Source organism: Nyctibius grandis, chromosome 7 (genome assembly GCF_013368605.1).
Source record: "Nyctibius grandis isolate bNycGra1 chromosome 7, bNycGra1.pri, whole genome shotgun sequence".
Lineage (NCBI taxonomy): Eukaryota > Metazoa > Chordata > Aves > Nyctibiiformes > Nyctibiidae > Nyctibius > Nyctibius grandis.
The window spans coordinates 47,680,918-47,700,153 of record NC_090664.1 but is presented as its reverse complement, the minus strand read 5'-3'; the positions used below and the strand labels follow the sequence as shown (position 1 = coordinate 47,700,153).

The 19,236-nt window shown below is 39.2% G+C and overlaps 1 protein-coding gene across 2 annotated transcripts in view; it reads left to right on the top strand.

Moving 5' to 3' along the window:
• Window positions 1-1,174: 1,174 nt before the first annotated feature.
• Window positions 1,175-19,236, top strand: part of WDR37 (WD repeat domain 37) — a 62,086-nt gene continuing 44,024 nt past the window's right edge. Inside the window, exons 1-6 of one of the 2 annotated variants that reach the window (XM_068405417.1) lie at window positions 1,175-1,291; window positions 6,675-6,706; window positions 10,934-11,111; window positions 15,023-15,119; window positions 17,731-17,826; window positions 17,994-18,058. In XM_068405417.1, the coding sequence (XP_068261518.1) occupies window positions 10,974-11,111; window positions 15,023-15,119; window positions 17,731-17,826; window positions 17,994-18,058 (396 nt within the window). In that variant the 5' untranslated portion in view covers window positions 1,175-1,291; window positions 6,675-6,706; window positions 10,934-10,973. The remainder of the gene's footprint in view (window positions 1,292-6,674; window positions 6,707-10,933; window positions 11,112-15,022; window positions 15,120-17,730; window positions 17,827-17,993; window positions 18,059-19,236) is intronic. The other variant, XM_068405418.1, reaches the window with a different exon arrangement.

Below are 19,236 nucleotides of genomic sequence, written 5' to 3'. Positions count from 1 at the left end.
AAGCACATGAAAAGAAAATGTAATATATTCAGCCCGCACTCTGAGGCACATATTCTTGTGGCCTTTTCACAGACCTCTTTTGAGGCAGCTAGATAATCTGCAGGAAGAGAGAAAATAATTAGGCAAAGGCCTCTTTTGGCTTTCACAGTCTGCTACAATGAATAAGAATTTTAGGTGAAGGCTTCTTCTAAGTGTTAATCAGCAAAGGAATTAATCACATTTCAATTATGTGTTGTAAGCTTCAAAGTGAACAGCCTACTTGCAGAATGTAGTGGTTAGCTTTGAATCACTGTTTCTGTCATATTGTCTGCAGATGCAGTAGAAAAAGCCAAGATTCGGTACTTTCCAGCCATTCTGTATTAAAAAATAAGGAACTGCAGGGGTATTTCAGGAAAGTTTAATCTCCCTCGTCAGTCCACCTGGGCAATAGTTAGGATGAAACACAACTCAGCTTTTTGAGTATTAAATTAGCACCTAGGAGAGGCAGGTTTGAAAGCTGAACATGGAAGCGTGGGGCGGTGGTCGTGCAGCCATTTGCCCCCGCTCTTCGCAGTGTGACAGGGCCTGCTGCCGCACCGGTGGGGATGAGGAGGGTCCGTGTTGGGTACCACACCTCAGGTCCAATGCAGCGTTCCCCCGAGGCGTCCCTAGGAAACCCGCTGTACCCTACAGCGCGCGTTCCTTTACAGGTACGCTCACGGCTGCCTTAGTGGGCTGAATTAAGGTTTTTCTTAATGCAACGAGCTATGGAAATGGGTGTTTGGTGGCGGCATCCGGAAGGAGAAATGAAGGCGGCCGAGTTGTGAGGCGAACGTAGCACAGACTGTCCCTACCACCCTACGTGAGGCACAAGCACGGCTGTCGCCACGCACCGGTAAGCTCAGGCACCGATCTACCCGGGCTCACGGTGTCCACCCCAGACCAGCCGCCCCATGGCAGCTCGTGCCCTGTTCGGTGGCATTCCTGAGCCTCCGGGCAGGAGAGGCCCGAGGCCGCGGCCAGCGGGCGGGAGGCTGCGCTGGCGGCGAGGAGCTGCCGGCCGATCGCCAGGGCGGCGAGCGGGGGCCGGGCGCCGCTTCCGCCCGCCGCCGGATGTCGCCGGGAGGGTCCGCACCGAGAGGCGCGTCGCTGCCGGAGCGCGGCGCCGGGCTCCTCGCTGCCGCCGTTGCCCCTCCCGCCCTCCTCCTCCTCCTCCTCCTCCTCCTCCTCCTCCTCCTCCTCCTCCTCCTCCTTCCCCCCGCCGTCTGCCGCCCTGCCCCTTCCCGCCCGCCGCCCCGGCTGTGGCTGACAGGTGAGTGCGGGGGGCCGCGGCGCCCCCCTCCCCGCTCCCCTCAGCGGGGCGCAGACCCTCCGCCATCTTCCCGCCCGGTGAGACACCCCCTTTAGCCGCCGGCGGCAGCGGCTCCCCCGAGGGGCTGCGGGCGCGGCGCGGTCCAGCCGGACGCGGGGGGAGCGGCGGGGAAGGGGAGGGCTGGGGCGGGGGTCTCGGGGGAAGCGCGGCGGCGCGGGCGGCGGGCGCTCCCTGCGCGGTGCCGCCGCCTCGCCAGGCCCGTGGCGTGAAGCGGGGCCCCTGCCCAGGCACCCCCTCCCAGCCCGTCCTGTTCCCGTTTGTTTCCGCGGGAAGTGACTTGCGCATTCTTTCTGAAAAACCAAAATAACCTAAAATAAGCCCTTCTCCTCCTATGTGCTGGGGTTTTTTTCAATATATTTTTTTTGACACTGGCAGCCCGAGGCTGTAGGGATGGTTTCCAGGTGAAACCGAGAGTGCCTGCTGAGGAGCCTCTGCTCGCTGACTTAGTTTATATGCTACTGCTTTTCCTAAAGACAACCCAAGTGTAGTACCTCATTCGGTTACAGGTTGAATTCAGATCCTCTGACACATGTACAAATGGAGTAAAAATGAAAGGCCCGAATTCCCTGAAGTGAGACACAACTGCACAAGGAAGGGAAGCGGTGTTTGTGGTGGGACGGGGTAGATCTAGCCTTTGGCAGCAGGAGGATGACTTGGAGCCATCTGAGATGGGTAAAAGTTATGTCTGTAAAGAGCCATTTGCAGTATTTCTCTCTTTTCCTGAGGTGAAAATGGTGAAAACAAAATTGAGAGAAAAATTAATATGCTTAATATATTCAGAGGTTGAGTAAACATTAGGTTCCAGTTGTAGAAGGAAATTGAACAAAAAGATTGTGCTTGTGCAAAGATGAGGAAGACTTTTTCAAGTTAAGCCTTGAACCGTTGTTCAAGGACATCCTGGTGCTGCAAGAAAAGAGAAACTTCTACTTGTATTTTTATCCCTCTTGTTACATCTCCCAGCTTGTTAAAGTTTGTTTTTGTCAGTTTGTTTAGTTATAGCGTTTTAAAGTATGCTTTAAAAAAAAAATCAGTAATTCATGGAAGATTTATGTAAAGAACTGGTGGAACAGCTTCTTTGAAGTGATTCAGTGTCATTGAATACACCTTGAAATTATACAAATGTCTATTGTTCAGGCACCCATTTTGCAACATCACATTTCTCCTTGAGTGAATTTCTGAAACTGTTTTCCAAGCAAGCCTGCTGTTGGCATTTCTTATGTGATGTTTTTGAAAGTCAGCTGGTAACCTCAAGAATCCTCAAGTATGTTTTCTAATGGGTAGTTTACATTAGATAAGATCCTGTGTGTCAGCCTTAACTGTCTTGTTATAATAACTTTAAATGTGCTTTGTGTGTTGTGGACTTGGGCAGTTATTTTAAGAAAAGGTGCCTGTACCAAACATTAGAATTTAAGGCAGAAGCCACTGTAATATGTGGTGTTTTTTTTTAATGCCAGTTGTTTATATGTACGTTTGTCCCTAAACTAGGTTTATCATGTTAAATCTAAAGGTGCCTCTAAGATGACACTGTCTCTCTAATGTAGACATGCCCTTCCACCAACTTTCTTTTAAATTTAGGGCTTGTTTAAAGAATGCGGTCCCTTGTATGGACTGAAATGCTTGAGAGTGTTGGTACAGTCACTGAAGAAATATTGTGAGTGTGGTGATGGTGTCTTAAAAGAAGAGCTTACTTCTACAAAATCCAGAAATTGCAAGCCAGAACTGATATGTGTCAAGTAAGGAGAAGTTAAGTGGTATTGCATTTTATACATTTGAGATGAGATTGGGGTTGTTTTATGTCATGGAATTTTTAAGTCTTGGAGCTAAGACTAGTAGCTTGTCTTGTGAGGTGACGGCCAGTGTGAGGGGCTTGTTCTGGAGGCCACTGCTTCAAACCTCTGTGGGGAGAATCTGTTAGTACTAGACGCGTGACCACCGAGGAATGGGCAGGAATCTGGATGGTCTCCTTACAAACCAGAGTGATTTGTTATTTTCTCATCCTTGAGTAATACTCACTGACTATTTTGGGAATGTCTTAGTGTTTCAAGATGGAAGGACTGTATATTTGCAGTGCTGTTACATGTACTGTTGGAAGATTTGGTAGTTCTCTGTGGTAGGCCATATGAGGAAATGCTTCAAGAATGTGTTGCGCAAAGGATATTTATTGGTGCTTCAGAAAAGCTTGCTAAATGTATTATAGTTAATCTCAAAGTTACTTGCTTTTGTTGATGTCTTAAGCAGTAAAAAATTCTAATTTATTAGCAAGTAATACATTCCTAAATGAAGAGCAATGGCATTAGAGGTCACCCTGCTTGCATAAAAGCATAATAACAATTTAGCTACTACATCGATAATAAGTACCTAAATGTTGTTTGTTTAGAGACTAGCACGGTAGGATTCTGGCCCCTGAATGTGGCACAGTGCTTCCTTAGACAAATACCTGGTTAAACCACCTTTGCTCTTGAGCTTCCTTAGGAGTCTTCCCCCTCAGGTCTTGTATTTGCATACCTGTGCATGCATGTAGACTACTTCTAAGCTATTAGGGATTTGCTAATACAGGAATGGGAGCGAAAATGTCCGTGAAACAGCTAAGGAAATAGAGTAGCCTTCAAACGTATTTTAGGATTTAACCAGCAGTAAGTAATTGAACAGGACCTGATGCTGTCTGTTGAACTATTCAATAAAGTCAGCTAATCAGTACCTATTAATAAAACAAGGTACGAGATATAGGTAACTAACTAGTGTTAAACTTAAGATTATATTGTACCTTGTACCATTTAAACTAGTTGAAAAAGGGAGCACACTCAGGGAGCATAGGTGGCACAGATCACAAAGGAAAATTGTATGCTTTCAGCACATCAGCAATTTCACTTAACAGGTCTTGGTCTGATGATTATTAGTGGACCCAGGCAGGTTTCTTTTATATTCTAAATTAAAAAAAATCATCCAAGTTTGATAATTATTGTTGTTTAATATTAGTTAAAATAAATCTGTATGGTTGAGAGTATCATTTCTTGCTTTCATAGACTGTTTGGCCAGGCTAGGTCTGCACTGCATTTTGCTGTGATTGCAGCATTTGCTGACATAGTTGAATTAGCAAGATCAAAGCTTGCTAGCAGCAAAACTGGGCTGACTTAGCTTCGATGTTGGTGTTAGAAGCTTGCTCAGAGTAAATACTTACTAATGTGTTAAAGCTTTTATCGTTGATTTACAGCTGTGTAACATACTTAAAATTCATTGGTGTGGCTTCTTTACTGTGCTTTCTGTCAGCTTTTCAGTGGTGGATGCTTTCCCCTTTTACATTTCGAGGAACACCCAGTTTTGTTTGAAAGTATGCTGCACTAAATTTAGAAAAAAAAAATTGATGTTGTGATGCTTGAGTGGATTTCATAAGGTTTGAGCACGCTTATCAGTGGTTCTAGTATCATTTGTGATGATCTGGAGTGGTTTTGTTTCTGAAATAACTTATCTTTAGAAAGAACCCTAGTCTTACAAATAAGTCTGTTTAGCCTGATCTTTCTCAGGTGTGCTGTATTCTTGGTGCTTGCACTGAATTAATGGCACTTGAATGTACAGCACCCTTGAAACAAATTGTTCACTGAAGACCTCAAAATGAAAGTTTTACTCCTTTAAATTTGATTTTTTTTTTTGCATATTAGTAAAGAATGTAGTGGCGTACTTTAATACTTAAATTCCCTTAACTCATGAGTAATGCTGTCAAACCAAGTTACATGTAATTAAGAACTTAATAACTGTAATCATTCTCCTTTCTTTCCCCTTTCCCTCCCTGCTTTGTGAAAAAAAACCCCCATGTTGATTGGCATCTTTGTATCTTAATGTTTTGATGTTGCACAGGACAATAATTACTGTTGTAAAAAGCCTTTGTTTCTTTTGTAGCGTACACTGAAATTTTGTTCTAAATCATGTTTGAAAATAAGAGACCTGAGACTAAGAGATTTAAGAGCACACACAAATACAGTAAAATGGTTTCTGCTTTTTGGTTTTTTTTGTGTGTGTTTGTTTTTTATTTGTTTGAAACAGTCCTTTAAATAGCATTGCTGTTGCTAAACTGAACAAAATGGAGCAGGGAGATCTTGGGTAAGAGATGTTGCTGAAACTTCCTGATGCTTTCCCTTTCCAGACTTGTGTGTTGTCTTGAATGAACAAAAAAGGAAATGCAATACTGTAGCCATTCTGTCTGTGCTCTGACACTTCTTAGAACAGATTTTCTCCCTGGCTTCAGCTGCACGCATACCCCAGGAATTCTTTCCTCTCAGCGGTTTGCTTCTTCTGTGTTCAAGAGTAGAAGAAGTAGGCAAGTAGAATGAGTTGACTGCTGCAGTGAATTTTTGAGCCCAGTAAGACCAGTGTGTGCACTTTTGATGCCATTTCTCTATTGTAGCTGAATAAAACAGTAATTGTTTACACATCTGCTCTTTACTGTTACTCTGATGAAATATTTCCTGTGACTGAATACATAGTAACATCTGTTACAGAAAGGGAGGTGGCAGAACTTTAATTTAATACACTGTAAAATATGCTGAGTTTAATTAAACAGCATAACTGAAATACTGAAGTATCTTTGCATTCAGAAAGTAGTAATCACCTATGGTCTAGATGTTTTCTAGGGCATGTTTTTCTCCTCTACTTCTGCTGATTGACTTTGTCAGAAATTAATTTGGTACCATTCTCTTGAGGCTTTGACAGATCATTATGTGAATAACACCATGCAAATGTGGGATTTTTCAAAACAATTGAACAGAATGCTCAATGTGTCTCATAAAGTCACTTTTTAATAATACAGTACTTGTGAACTACCACCTTTATTAAATATAGTTTAGTAATACAACACTCTTCCCCCTTTTCTGTTTTGTTTTTGTTTTTTTTTCTTTTTTCTTTGTACTTTTGGTCAGCTTTTTTTACTCTTGATTGCTAATTTTTAGGTTTTGTGAATTCAGCTTCGTTTGGTTCTGGAAACAAGAGTCCCATACTCATTGATTTTTTTTGTCCTACTTGTAGAATTACTAAGTAGAAGGAAAGTGAATTTAGTAACTTATCTTTTCAGAACCCATTTGTAACACGCAAAAGTTATGATTAACTACATCTGACTAACAATATGTAATAGGTTGTTTTGAAGCCCTTTTTTCTTACTTCGTTTGACTGGGATTTGGTGCTTAGCCATGATTTGTGTTGATGTTTTCCCTCATCCCCCTTTCCTGTCGTCTGGTATGTTCTAACTACAAAAATTTCAAATATGTGAAAGACTTTGACTGGTTTGTATACTACTGACTGTTTCACTAATCAATATTTAATATGGTTTTCATAGGATATGTAACATGACACTGATATTCTGGACAGGTAATTTTCATTGTTTGAAAACCTTACATAATAAGGGGAATCAGGTAACTGCTAGAAATGAGCACCTTATTTATTTATTTTTTTTAGCATCATATTGCCAAGGATCTATTTTGGGAAATCTACTCTTGAAAAACCTTCTTACTGTTGCAATTAGCATCAAAATAGTTCTGAAATTGTCAAAGATAAGTTAATATTTAAAGGGACACTGTCACTTTTTAAAACTGAATTGGCATCCTGGTTCTGAAAACTCTTTAATTATTGCTCCCTTACTGAAAGTTTATAAGGCTATTTGGTGGAATTCAGAATAATACTAAAGGCAGTGGAGCTAGTCCCCTTCGGCTTCTCCTTCCTGTCCTCTGTATGCACATGCCTGCTTGTTGCCTCTTTGGTTACAGCTTTGCTATGGCTGTGTGCACCCTCTTGCAGAGCCTGGGGAGGAGCGTGCATGCTTGCTCTCTCCAGAACAGTGCATGAGTGATGTGGTCATGAGGAGAGCGCGATTACTGGCAGCGACACTGGCTGCAGGTCAAGTGCTGCTAGCAGATAGATACAATAGTGGAGGTGTTTCTTACCTCATCTTTTCTGTTTGATTATGAGCTGTGAAAGTAGCAACTTCTGTGTAGTTAATGTGAGAATTTCACTGCATAAAAATGTAATCTCATGCATTTGACTGTGTCCCTTTAAATTCTACATGCTAGAATGTATAGCTGCCAAATCTGTATGTACTGATACTGAGTGGTGCAGTTGATTCGCTGGATGGAAGGGATACCATCAAGAGCGGTCTTGACAGGCTTGAGGAGTGGGCCCATGCAAACCTCATGAAGTTCAACAAGGCCAAGTGCAAGGTCCTGCACCTTGGGTTGGGGCAACCCCCAATATCAATATAGACTGGAGCATGTACGGTCTGTACTCACTACAAGAAAGACATTGAGGTGCTGGAGTGTGTCCAAAGAAGGGCAATGAAGCTGGTGAAGGGTCTAGAGCACAAGTCTGATGAGGAGCAGCTGAGGGAACTGGGGCTGTTTAGTCTAGAGAAAAGGAGGCTGAGGGGAGACCTTATCACTCTCTACAACTACCTGAAAGGAGGTTGTAGCGAGGCCGGTGTTGGTCTCTTCTCCCAAGTAACAAGTGATAGGACAAGAGGAAATGGTCTCAAGTTGCACCAGGGGAGGTTTAGATTGGATATTAGGAAAAAGTTCTTCACCAAAAGGGTCACCATCCCTGGAGGTATTTGAAAGACGTGTAGATGTGGCGCTTAGGGACATGGTTTAGTGGTGGACTGGGCAGTGCTGGGTTAACGGTTGGACTAGATGATTTTAAAGACCTTTTCCAACCTAAATGCTTCTATGATTCTATGAATGAATTGAGAGCAGTCCTGCAGAGAAGGACCTGGGGATCCTGGGGGATGAAAAATCAGACGTGAGGCAGCAATGTGCACTTGCAGCCAAGAAAGTGAGTCGTGTCTGATTGTAGCCAATGGTGCAAGAACAACATGGACCTGTTAGAGTGGGTCCAGAGAAGGGCCACGAAAATGATCAGAGGGCTGGAACACCTTTTATATGAAGAAAGACTGAGACAGTTGGGGTTGTTTAGCCTGGAGAAGAGTCATCTCTGGGAAGACCTTATTGTGGCCTTTGAATACGTAAAGGGGGCTTATAAGAAAGACTGAGAGAGAGTTTCTATCAGGGCCTGTAGTGATAGGACAAAGGGTAACGGTTTTAAACTGAAAGAGGGTAGATTTAGATTAGATATAAGGAAAAATTGTTTACGATAATGGTGGTGAATCACTGGAACAGGTTGCCCAGAGAGGTGGTAGATGCCTCATCCCTGGAAACATTCAAGGTCAGGTTGGTTGGGGCTCTGAGCAACCTGATCTAGTTGAAGATGTCCCTGCTCACTGCGGGGGGGGTTGGACGAGATCCAGAAAAGGGTGTTTCTTGGTGGAGTCCTCTAAAATTAAGTTGCTTGGCAGCAGAATGCAAATGGAAGTTAACGTAGTTAAAACAATGCCTGGTAAGGCATAACCCATACCAACATCTCTGTGTGTAACTACGGCTCAGGAGCTATATCTGTCAGGAATTAAGAATTAGATTTTTGTTGTGTTTTTTTTTTTGTTTTGTATAGATATAAAACTATTTAACACATTTGTGTGTATGCACACAGAGTTTGGTGCTTTGGGCCTTAAAAAGTAATCTGAACACTGCAGAAACCAGTAAACTGGAAACCCTTGAAAGAGTGGTTCCCAAGGGAGATAGGAAGGAGGCTGGAAGAGAGGAGAATATAGATGTGTTTGGGATCTGATCATATTTTGAAAAGAAACAGACGTGTAATGAGCACTGAAAACCTATTCCTAATTGTTGACCATATGTCCAGGAACAGGAAGATACTTAGTGAAGCTCAGAAAATTGGCAATAACTTGTTTGTGGGATGGGCTTTTTATAATTTCGGTCCTGTCTTTCTATGGCAGAGGAATCTAGCCACAGTGAAAAAAAAAATCTAGTCAAATAAGAAACTACCCAATGGTAGTTCTTTCTTTTCGTCCTTCTTTAATTTGGGAATGTAGCTAATTAGTTACTACTGATTAATCACACATAAAAAGCTCTGATGGGATTAGGTGCAGGGGAGGCCTGTGCAGAGTCCGGAGGAAATGAACAAAATCATTTCAGTGCAGTATGAGATACTGGTGCAACCTGAATTTTATTTTAGATTCACTATGGAATTGGTGTCAGGTTACTGGAACTCGGGCATTCCAGAAGCTAATTAAAATACCAAGATTTTTAATGAGAAAATTTGAGGATGGTTGGGCATCAAAACCTTAACGAAATCTAGTCTCATTTTGATATAAATTTAAATATCTTTATATATTTTAATTTTGTGATATAAAAACCGAAGCAAATTTCAAGCTGTTTTTCTTCATGGTGCATACTGTATTTTTAGTAAGCTGTGCATTTCCTTGGCTTTATGATGTGTTGAAAAGCTGAAAATACCATGTCAGAACCACTGAACTGGTTAACGCCTGGTCTTGTTAATCGCGATGGTGCTCATTCCTAGCTTGAGATCTGGTGTGTTGGCGGATCTTAAATTGGAAGTGGCCCTGGGTTTGGTTTAAATTTTCTCTGCTGAACTTATTTAAAAGGAAGCTCGGTTGCTTTGTTAGCTTTGCCAGCTCTGCTCTCCTATTTCTCTGCAGACTGTTGCAGCTATTTTAAGTTGTAATTGTTGTTTCAGAAATCATTTATGCTGGAGAATGAATTTTTGTTTTGTTCTCAGTGTTCATACTTGAAAAAATTTGAGTAATCAATCTTAAAACATTTGAAATGTTTAAAAACTGTTACCCCATGAAACTAAAAATAATTTCTTTTGAGTATCAGGTTTAATTTAAAAAAAAATCCAGTAATTAGATGTCTGTAAAAAGTAAGATTTTGGCAGTAAAGAGCATATTCTCCATGTTTATACAAGAAATCAAACATAATTTGATTTGTCTTAAACAGGGGAAAGCAGTAGATCGTGCATGGTAATATTAACTGGTGATACTGTCAGGTGTTTTTAAGGATATTAAAATGCATATTTGGCTTTAACAAGCTGACAAAAATTAACAACCACCACCACCTGGTAAGTCAGGTGCGCTTTCACTCCTCTCATATGTTCATGAACACTTTTACTATCCAAGAAAATGAAACCATGAGCTGTCAAAAATGGTGGAAAGTAGTTTTCTGTCATTAAAATTAATTTCTGCTTATGTGCGAACAAGCACATCTGTTAAATTTTGTATACTAACACTTACTGTTGCATAATACATTTTTAACCTGACAGTGTCCCTAAATTATCATGTCTGTTTGCTTTCATTTTCCAGCTGGGTTTTAATTTTGCATGCATTTCAGTGAAATATGGTATGCATAATAATTGTTTCCTGGAAGCATTTTGGGGCTGTCTCTGCTAGTGCTCTCCAAAATGAGCAAGGTAGTGGAATTTGTTTTCCGTTTGTGGAGGTTTGTTAGCTAATGAATAAGTAATGCAAAAGTGATTCCACTTTGTGCATATGCATATGTGTTTTTGAACTTAGTGTTGTTTGAAGAATAGCTGTATGTAATAGGAGTCCCTTCTTTTTAATGACACCCTGAACAACTCAGAAAATTTAGTAGAACTAAATATTTCTACTTTGAGAAAAAATTCTAAACTCTGGTTAGTTTGGCAGAGCAATTTGTAATGTGTAATGCTTGTCCTTAGTTTATCATAGGAGCCTCTGTGAAGCTGTTTTTTTGAAGTAATGCCAATAGAAAGTGGAAGTTGTGCATCTGCTCGCCAAGCAAAGCAGAAACGTAAATCGCACAGCCTCTCAATCCGAAGAACCAACAGTTCTGAGCAAGAACGGGCAGGACTGCAGAGAGACATGTTGGAAGGGCAGGTAAGGTGATACACTGCTGCTTGGGTAACTTCTGTAACTTTTTTTATGAGAAGTGTTTTCTATGCGAAGAAATTAAATAAACTTAAGTAGTGAAATAAGTCCAGTAAAGCTGCAGGAACAGCAGACTTTCTTGCTTGTAAGTGCTGACTGTCTTTGGAGACTATTGACGTGGATGTTGGCAGTGTTTCAGGTTGTATTCAGACCTGTGGAGCTTTTTATCGTCTTTTGTGTTCTTACCTGAATGATAAAACCATGAAGAAGTACAAAGAAACAGCCTATTTATTTCGCTGCACCTCCCCCCTCCCCCCATTGAAGCTGAAGATTGGTTCTTGATTTTAGAAGTTCTAATTTGGGATAGTAGTAACCCAGGAATATGAATAAACTGAAATATTTGTTATTTCAACTCTGATAGGGAAAGTATTAGTGGTAATGCTGTTCTGCATTCCTTTCCGTAAAGTAAACAAATATTGCCTGCTTGACGGAGGCGTGAGCTAACTTTAATTTTTGTTTGTGTGGATTTTTTTTTCAAATTGGGTTAAAAGAAGGTGTGATCTGTGTATTAAACTTAAGGGAAAGAACAACAACCACAAACTTCTGTAATTTTCTTATTCATGTCAGTCTGTGTAGCGGACGCAGTCTGGAGCCACTTGGAGCGTTTCACCTAACAATGTTGAGATTAAGTGTAGGTAAGGGTCCAATACGAAGTGTTTGAAGTAGTGCTGTCAAAGATAAGCAAATATCAGTTTGAAAACTATTTATTGTCAAATTGACTATGCAATGTTAATGCAGGCCTAGCAAAGATGATGCAAAACTTGATTTTTATCAGAGAGGTGGTTTGAAATACTAACGGTGTTTGGCTACGAGAAACCTCACTTTCTGGACTCCGCAGATACTCTGAAGAGAAAACCTTGTGTTTTCTCAGTGTTGTGAAATATTTTAAAAATTTTTAAAAATTGAATATGTTATTCAGTGAATTACAGTGTTAGTTTTCTGGGAACTAACAGAGCCCAAGTTGTTGCTTCTAGTCATCTGGAAGTTGGAGAATGTAAGTACTTGGATAGAAAACTGTTCATGTGTTTGGACTGTTACAGCCTTACTTCAGGAAAGGAGTGAAGGGCAGCTGAGAGGTCAAGGCATGCTGTCACTTCTGTGTAGTAAACCAAAATTTTAAGCTGTTTTAGTATTTGTTATCAATCTCTATAAGTGTATTATGCTGTAATATGTAAATGTTTTAAATGTTTTACGTATCATCTTATTTAATTTTGTTGACCTTTAACCTTGAACAACCAATGGCAGATTCTAACAAGTAGAGAGTATTAATGCCCCTTCACAGTGGAGCTGTAAACCACATGAGGTCTAGATAAGTACTTTTTCAGATAAACAGATAACATTATTGCATGGTATTTTAATAAGCTAATATAAATAACGCCAACTTTAAAGAGAGTGAAGGAAGTGGATATGTTTTATGATGCTGGGTGCTTTAGGACAGGTTTAGATTTGCTTATGCTTTCAGACTCTGAGAAGTGGATTGAATATCTTTTCTATATCTCCTTTCCTGTTTTGAAAGTTGTAGGATAACTTAGTTTCTTTCATAACCTTGCTGTATGGAATTACTGGGTAATTGAATTGGGAATAATTCTTCTAACTTCAGTGTTTCATTGTATAGTATTCTTGTTTAATCAATTTTGTTTCAAGTTGATTTTAATCGGGATCTGTTTCACGTTCTGGTTGACTGTGAATGCATGAACAAAAGTACTGTCTCAACAGAGAGGCAGATGAAGATGCAGAGGGGAATATCCTAGGGGGGCATAAGGAGCATAGACCACTTCTTTCAGCACAGTGCCTGTTTCTGTCAGCGTAAAGTAGCTGTGAAACTGGTGTCGAACTGAATTATGCACACGGCAGATGTGCTCTATGTCATGGCTATTAGTGGTTTCTCTTGCTCTTCTCTTTAAAACTGATGTTCAGAAATAACTTACAAAACTGGGACCATGATAGGCTTTTCTAATTGTTTCTGAAGATAATAATCTTGACTGTATGAACCAAAATGTGAGTGAGACTGAATCCTGGTTGTTTAGACACTGTCTTGGTGGAAGGCACTTGCTGCCCTCTGATGGCTAGTATATATACGCTTCTTCCCAATTCAGTCTGTTTATAGGAATGGAACCAATTTCTTTTGGTTTGGGTTTGCTGGAACACATAAGAACAAAACAAGCTATAATCATCCTTAAACTTGCATTGAATAATGAATTTCACTGGAATTTGAGTGGTGTCCTGTGCTAACATCTGTACCACATTCTAGCAATGCTGCTTCTATACTTCTAGACCTGAAATAGTTATTTGTGCTGTGGCAGAAGCTGACTCAGTTTTCTTTTTTTTGCTAATACCTGATGATTTCAAGATTTTGAAATTACATACTTTTGCTTTGTTTAAAAAAAGTAGATGTTGCTGGTGGGCACATTCCCTGTATATTTGATAGATGAACACTGATACATTAATAATAAGGTATACATGATACCATGTTAATTTCACTTTGAAATTTGGTAACTTGTTTCCTTGCGTAGATATTTCTCAATTTTTGAATACAGCTGCATTATTTACAGGTTTGTCCAGTAATAAGATGTCTTACTGAATTGTGAGATGACAGGTTAGATATGCTACAAAGGAGTAGTTGAGTTTTTTTGTTGTTAGGGTAAGGCTCAGTTAAATGGAAGCTTATTTTAAAAAAAGTTTATAGCTGGCTACCTAGATAAATAATAAGTGCAGTAAGCCAACTTACGTACTGTGGTACACCAGCAACTGAAGAATAGAACAGGTTTGGTAGAATTTATTTATGTAGTGAGGAAGGACGATTCATCCTTTATTTCATACTTGTAGTGGATTAATTGATTATAGTTATTAGACTAATGACCATATTTTCTGCTTTCTAATGTGCCATTTTTAGTAGCATGCTGTGCTTTGAATTTTAAGATGTTTGTTAGTACTATGTTCTCAACGTACTGCAGTCAGTTGTCTTCTGCTTTACTCACTGTCTGCTCAAGTGTTTGATAACAGAATTATTGATACAGTGAGAACCTTGACTCCCAACAGAAATCAGTACTTACTTGCTTTGGATATGGTATGCGTTTGTTCAGGGAAAATATGGTGCTGATCTCTGTTTTATAGTCAGATGCGTAAAATCTAAATAACTTGCCAACAGAAACTTGTGGTTATACTGTGTATTGAGCTCAGATCATATAAATCCTGTGTCAATGGTTTTATTACATACTTGGTTTTGTGCCTCGGCATTGCTATGTTGATTATGCTGAAGAAAAAAAATCAGCCCTCCTCTGTGAATTTGCTTTAAAATACTTTCTGTGAAGAGGAGATGCTTGAATAATATACGAGGATGGAAGGATTAGAAATTGCAGTTTCCTTCACACTTAGTTGTGGTTAGTTACAAAAGTAGGTAGATGTTAAAAATATGTTTAAAAGGTTAGTTTGTCTCAAGGTTTGGTAATAAAGTGCTTTGTGGTGACAACTTCCTAACCTAATGCGTAGTCAACTTCTGAATTACTTTGTCAACCAAAGGTATTCTTTCTTCTTGAACTGGAAGCACCTTGACATTATATTATAGTTTTTTCCCACCTTTTTTCTTTAATGAGTTGTACATGTGTCTTGGTTTTATAATTTATCTCTAGTAAAAACAAAAAAACCCTCACAGGTGATTTGAATTCTGTCCCTTGAAAGAGAAGGGGTATGTAAAATGAATAATTTTATGATGCACAGAGCTTTTTGTTTTGTGTTCTACACTAGTCGTAGTTTTAATATCCCTCCTTGCTGGAAAACTGTTAAAATCTGTTTAAGATTGAGGGATAATGACATAAAATATATCTAAAGAAAAATATAAACCCCAATATTTTGCCTTCTAGGATTCTAAACTACCATCTTCTGTCCGGAATACACTCCTTGAACTTTTTGGACAAATAGAGCGGGAGTTTGAAAACCTGTATATTGAAAATCTGGAATGTGAGTATCTATTTTTTTCCAGCAACTTATGAATTGTTTGAATGTAGGGTATAGTAGCACTAATTGATATGCTTACCTTGGATACTGTAGTGTAATTACTGTAGCATTTCTGTGAGGAGTTTCAGAATTGTTTTGAACTTGTAGCCAAAGATGAGGCTTGTACCTTTTCAGAAAAAATCGCTTCCTCGGCTCTTTGACACAAGTAGTGAGAACTGATGTGTTTCATCTTCCTTGACTCTTGGGCAAAGAAAGTGAAGTGGCTGTCTCCTTGTCATTGTAGGCTCTGGTGTATACCATGTTAATCTGGCAGTAACTCTGTTCAGCCATTGAAGTTTGTGGCTTTGTTGTGTATTTACAGGCTTAATTTTAATAATGTGATATTAGTAACTAAAATTGGAAAAGTGTCTTACTTGAAAAAGTGTAAAATGGGGCGTTTTTGGATCATATTCCTTAGTACATTGCATAACCAGCCCCTGCAACTGTTCATGAATTTTGAAGTCAAGTACTAAGACAGAAATTCCAGGTGTACCTGCAAAAAATGTTATTTGTTTAATGACTGCAGTTGTATGGTAATGTAAGTGATCCAAGGTGATGTAAGAGGATCCAATGTAAGTGATCCAAGGTGATGTAAGAGGATCCAATGTAAGTAACTCAGGCAGTCATACAGTAAAGCCTCTGCTCTATTTTCCTTGCTGGATTTTGGAAGCTGTGCTGCGTGGCTTGGATTCAGAATTGTGGAATGTGTCTGGTTTGGCTCCAAGTTAATTTTTTTTCCACACCTAATCTGTTCCCAACAGTTAAACCTAACACTCATGTTAAAAAACAAAAGTTCTTGTGTGCTTTTTGAAAATGTGCTGGGTTTTTATTTTCTTAAAACCCAAGATTGTGTTTGTTAAAGGCTATCATCAACACTACACACATTTTAGTGACAATTTGCACAACTGAGTTCTCAGCCTCCTGCTGAGAAGTTGGCTGGTAGCAAGAAAAGTAGGGATTCCTCCCCCTGTCCCAAACTTCAAAAACGTTTGTCAGAAAACAAGTGGTGAATTTGTCTGTACCCTCCGGAGTATGATTATTTTCCTTCCAATCCATTTCTGTTTATTCTGCATCTTCCTTCTTCACCTCACAGTTCTAGTTCACTTCTGGCCTTTGTGATCTCTTTCTACTCCCCTGACAATTTCTAAATTTTTCTCTTCTGATGCTCAGTCTGTTATTTTTCGTTCTTAGTCTAATTCCTACGTTAGTGTTGTGGTTACTGTACATAGAGAATCTCAGGTTTTCCCTCCCTGGCTTTTCATACCCTCCCTTTCCCTTATTACAACTTATTTTTAGTTTCTTCCTTTTCTTATCCCTTTCAGGCTTCAGTCTTAATCCTTTCAGGCAATTCTTGTAACAAGCCTGGCTTGCTTGTTTCAGTCATCTGTTACTACAAGCCTGTCTCTGTTTGCTTCTTTTTCATATTGTCTGTGTTTTATAAAAGTTCAGGTTTATGTGACTGGGAGCACAGGAAAGACAATCTTGCTTTGCTTACTTCAAGCACTTGGATGTGGTATGGAAGTGTAAACTGACTGCTCTAGTGCTTAGAGATGAGACTTCAGTGAATTTCTCAGAAACGGCAAGAATCATACTCCTCATGGGTCACCTTCTCCCACATTTCGAAGTCTAGGAGTGAATGGCTTTTTTTTAAAGAAGTCCTAAGAATGTGTGGAAAGACAGACCTAGACTTATTCTCAAGAACAGTGAAAAACTGCTTGGTTAAAGCCTCTCAATAAGATTTTACCTGAGGAGAACACTTAAAGAGTATCAGCCCAAATTTTGAGGAAAAACTGTAAGCCACTGAAAATGCTCTTTATAAAATGAAGTTGAGCAACGTTAAACCAGCCCAGACACTGGAAATAATTTAAGAATACCTGATTTGTTTTAGCTATGCCTTCACTCTGTCTTGTGTTGAAATGGCACTGGTGAGAGTTATAGATAATTGACAGAAAAGCATATTCTTGTTACAAATACATGCTTTGTCTGATGTGCAATGAAAATATTTTGATCGTATTTAGTGTTTCTAAAACACGAATGTAAAATGTGTGTGTCATTCTGCATTAAATAATGTATTTCAAAGTATAAAAATATACATTTGCTACACTACCTTTCTTACTGAAACTCTACCAGTAGACAAGCATTCAGGAGAGAATACTGTTTTGTGATTAATAAAATATTTGTCAAGAAATGACATACTAATTCTGTGGCTGAAATATTTATGATGCTGCAAGTTTTCTGTCTTCTGTTGGATTTAATTCCATATAGGTGTGCCATGTATTTCACAGAGTCTGTTTTGTTAATCCTTAGCCACATTTATTAGTAAAAGTAACAGTAATTAGAAGCCACTAATACTTTCCTTGGAATCTGGGTCAAGGTTGATCTCTCGAAAATTCAGCATGGGTCTTGGTTTATGTCTTGGTGAGACCTGCTTTTATAAAACCACGGTTGGTCTCTTTTCCTGTCCTTAGCATACAATAGATTACTTACTAACCATAACAATTCTTGAATATTGTGTTGGTGACATTGTTAATGATACTCAATTTTTTGTATTAATGTGAGTTTTTCTTATTGTTAGTACGTAGAGAGATTGATACACTGAACGAGCGGTTAGCAGGCGAAGGACAGACAATTGATGGAGCTGAACTGAGCAAAGGACAACTGAAAACAAAAGGTAAGAGAACCACAAAGAATCCTAAACGAGTATTTTTGAATTTACTTTTTGGTACTTTGCTGGCCAAAACTTAGAATCTTATTGAAGGGAATTAATACCAGTTACTTATCCAAATAAGCTAATGCTGTGTTTGAAATATCTTCCTTTGAATTTATTTGTCTCAACAGCCAGTCATAGTACCAGTCAGCTTTCTCAGAAATTAAAGACAACTTACAAGGCATCTACTAGCAAGGTATGAGACAAATTAAACCTCTACTCATCAGTGTGTACTAACATGACTGTCTTTAAGTTGTAAATTGTGGTTCCTTTAAGCTGAGTAGTGCTGTTCTGTAAGTACACCTGCCTCATGAGGAACAGTATCTTTGTCTTGGATTCATCGATTACCCATTACTTCAACCACACTGTATGACATTTTTACAATAATTGCTCACTTTTTTTAAAGAGTGAACGTTGGAGGGGAGAGAGTGTGTGCACACATGTGTATGTGGGGTTACCCTTGTAAAGAGAACTAAAAAATAAATTCAGTTTCATGAGGGAAATAGAGAACTTAGTAGTTAGTGAATTTCTGAATAAAGATTTGGGTATTGCAGTTGAAATGGGGATTTAAATAGGCATCTGTATGTGTACTATTATAGATTTCTGTGAGATTTTAAAAATTATTTGTATTTTTTAACTATGAGACTAGAACCGTTTGTTTCCTTTATGTTGCAAACCTTGCAAATTAGTAGCTAGCGATCTTTTTTTACCTGGTCTCTTAGCGCAGTTACCCGTCCTGATGCTTTTCATTTTGCACAATTGCATCTGTCTGGTATTTTTGTTTTCCTCTTTCTCTCTCCCTTTTCATTTTTCATAGAGAGTTTACTTGCTGCTCTTTTTGCCCCATCTCAGGGTCATTTCATGATACATTATTAAGGGTAAATGAAATGTCAGGAAACCACAGTGGGACCTGGTATGTGAACCAACTATATAAGAAGCTCTGTGGTGACCTGTGTTGCAGGCTAATGTGTGGTTATGGAATGACTGTAGGTGTCTTGGAAATACCATCTGTTAAGTAACCTGAAGGTTTGAGAGTAAGAATAAGAATGGTGAAATAGATCTAAGTTACTGTGTTTTATTTGGTCTCCTTTTTATTTTGTTGTTTCTCAAACTTTGTTTTTTATTCTGGCCAATCTGATGCATAGAGGTGCCTCTTTGTTTTTCTTAAGAGTTAATGACTTATGAATATTTTAATGAGGCCACTTAAATAAGGACAACATGATATTAATAGAGACAATATAGTATTAGTACACCTGCTATGTAGTTATGAATTAGTACTTTCTCTAATGTAGTGTTGGGATTTTTGTTGGTTATCTTTTTTTTTTTTTTTTAAATTTTTTTTTTAAGGCTGGTGCTAAATGCTTGTCGTCTTCT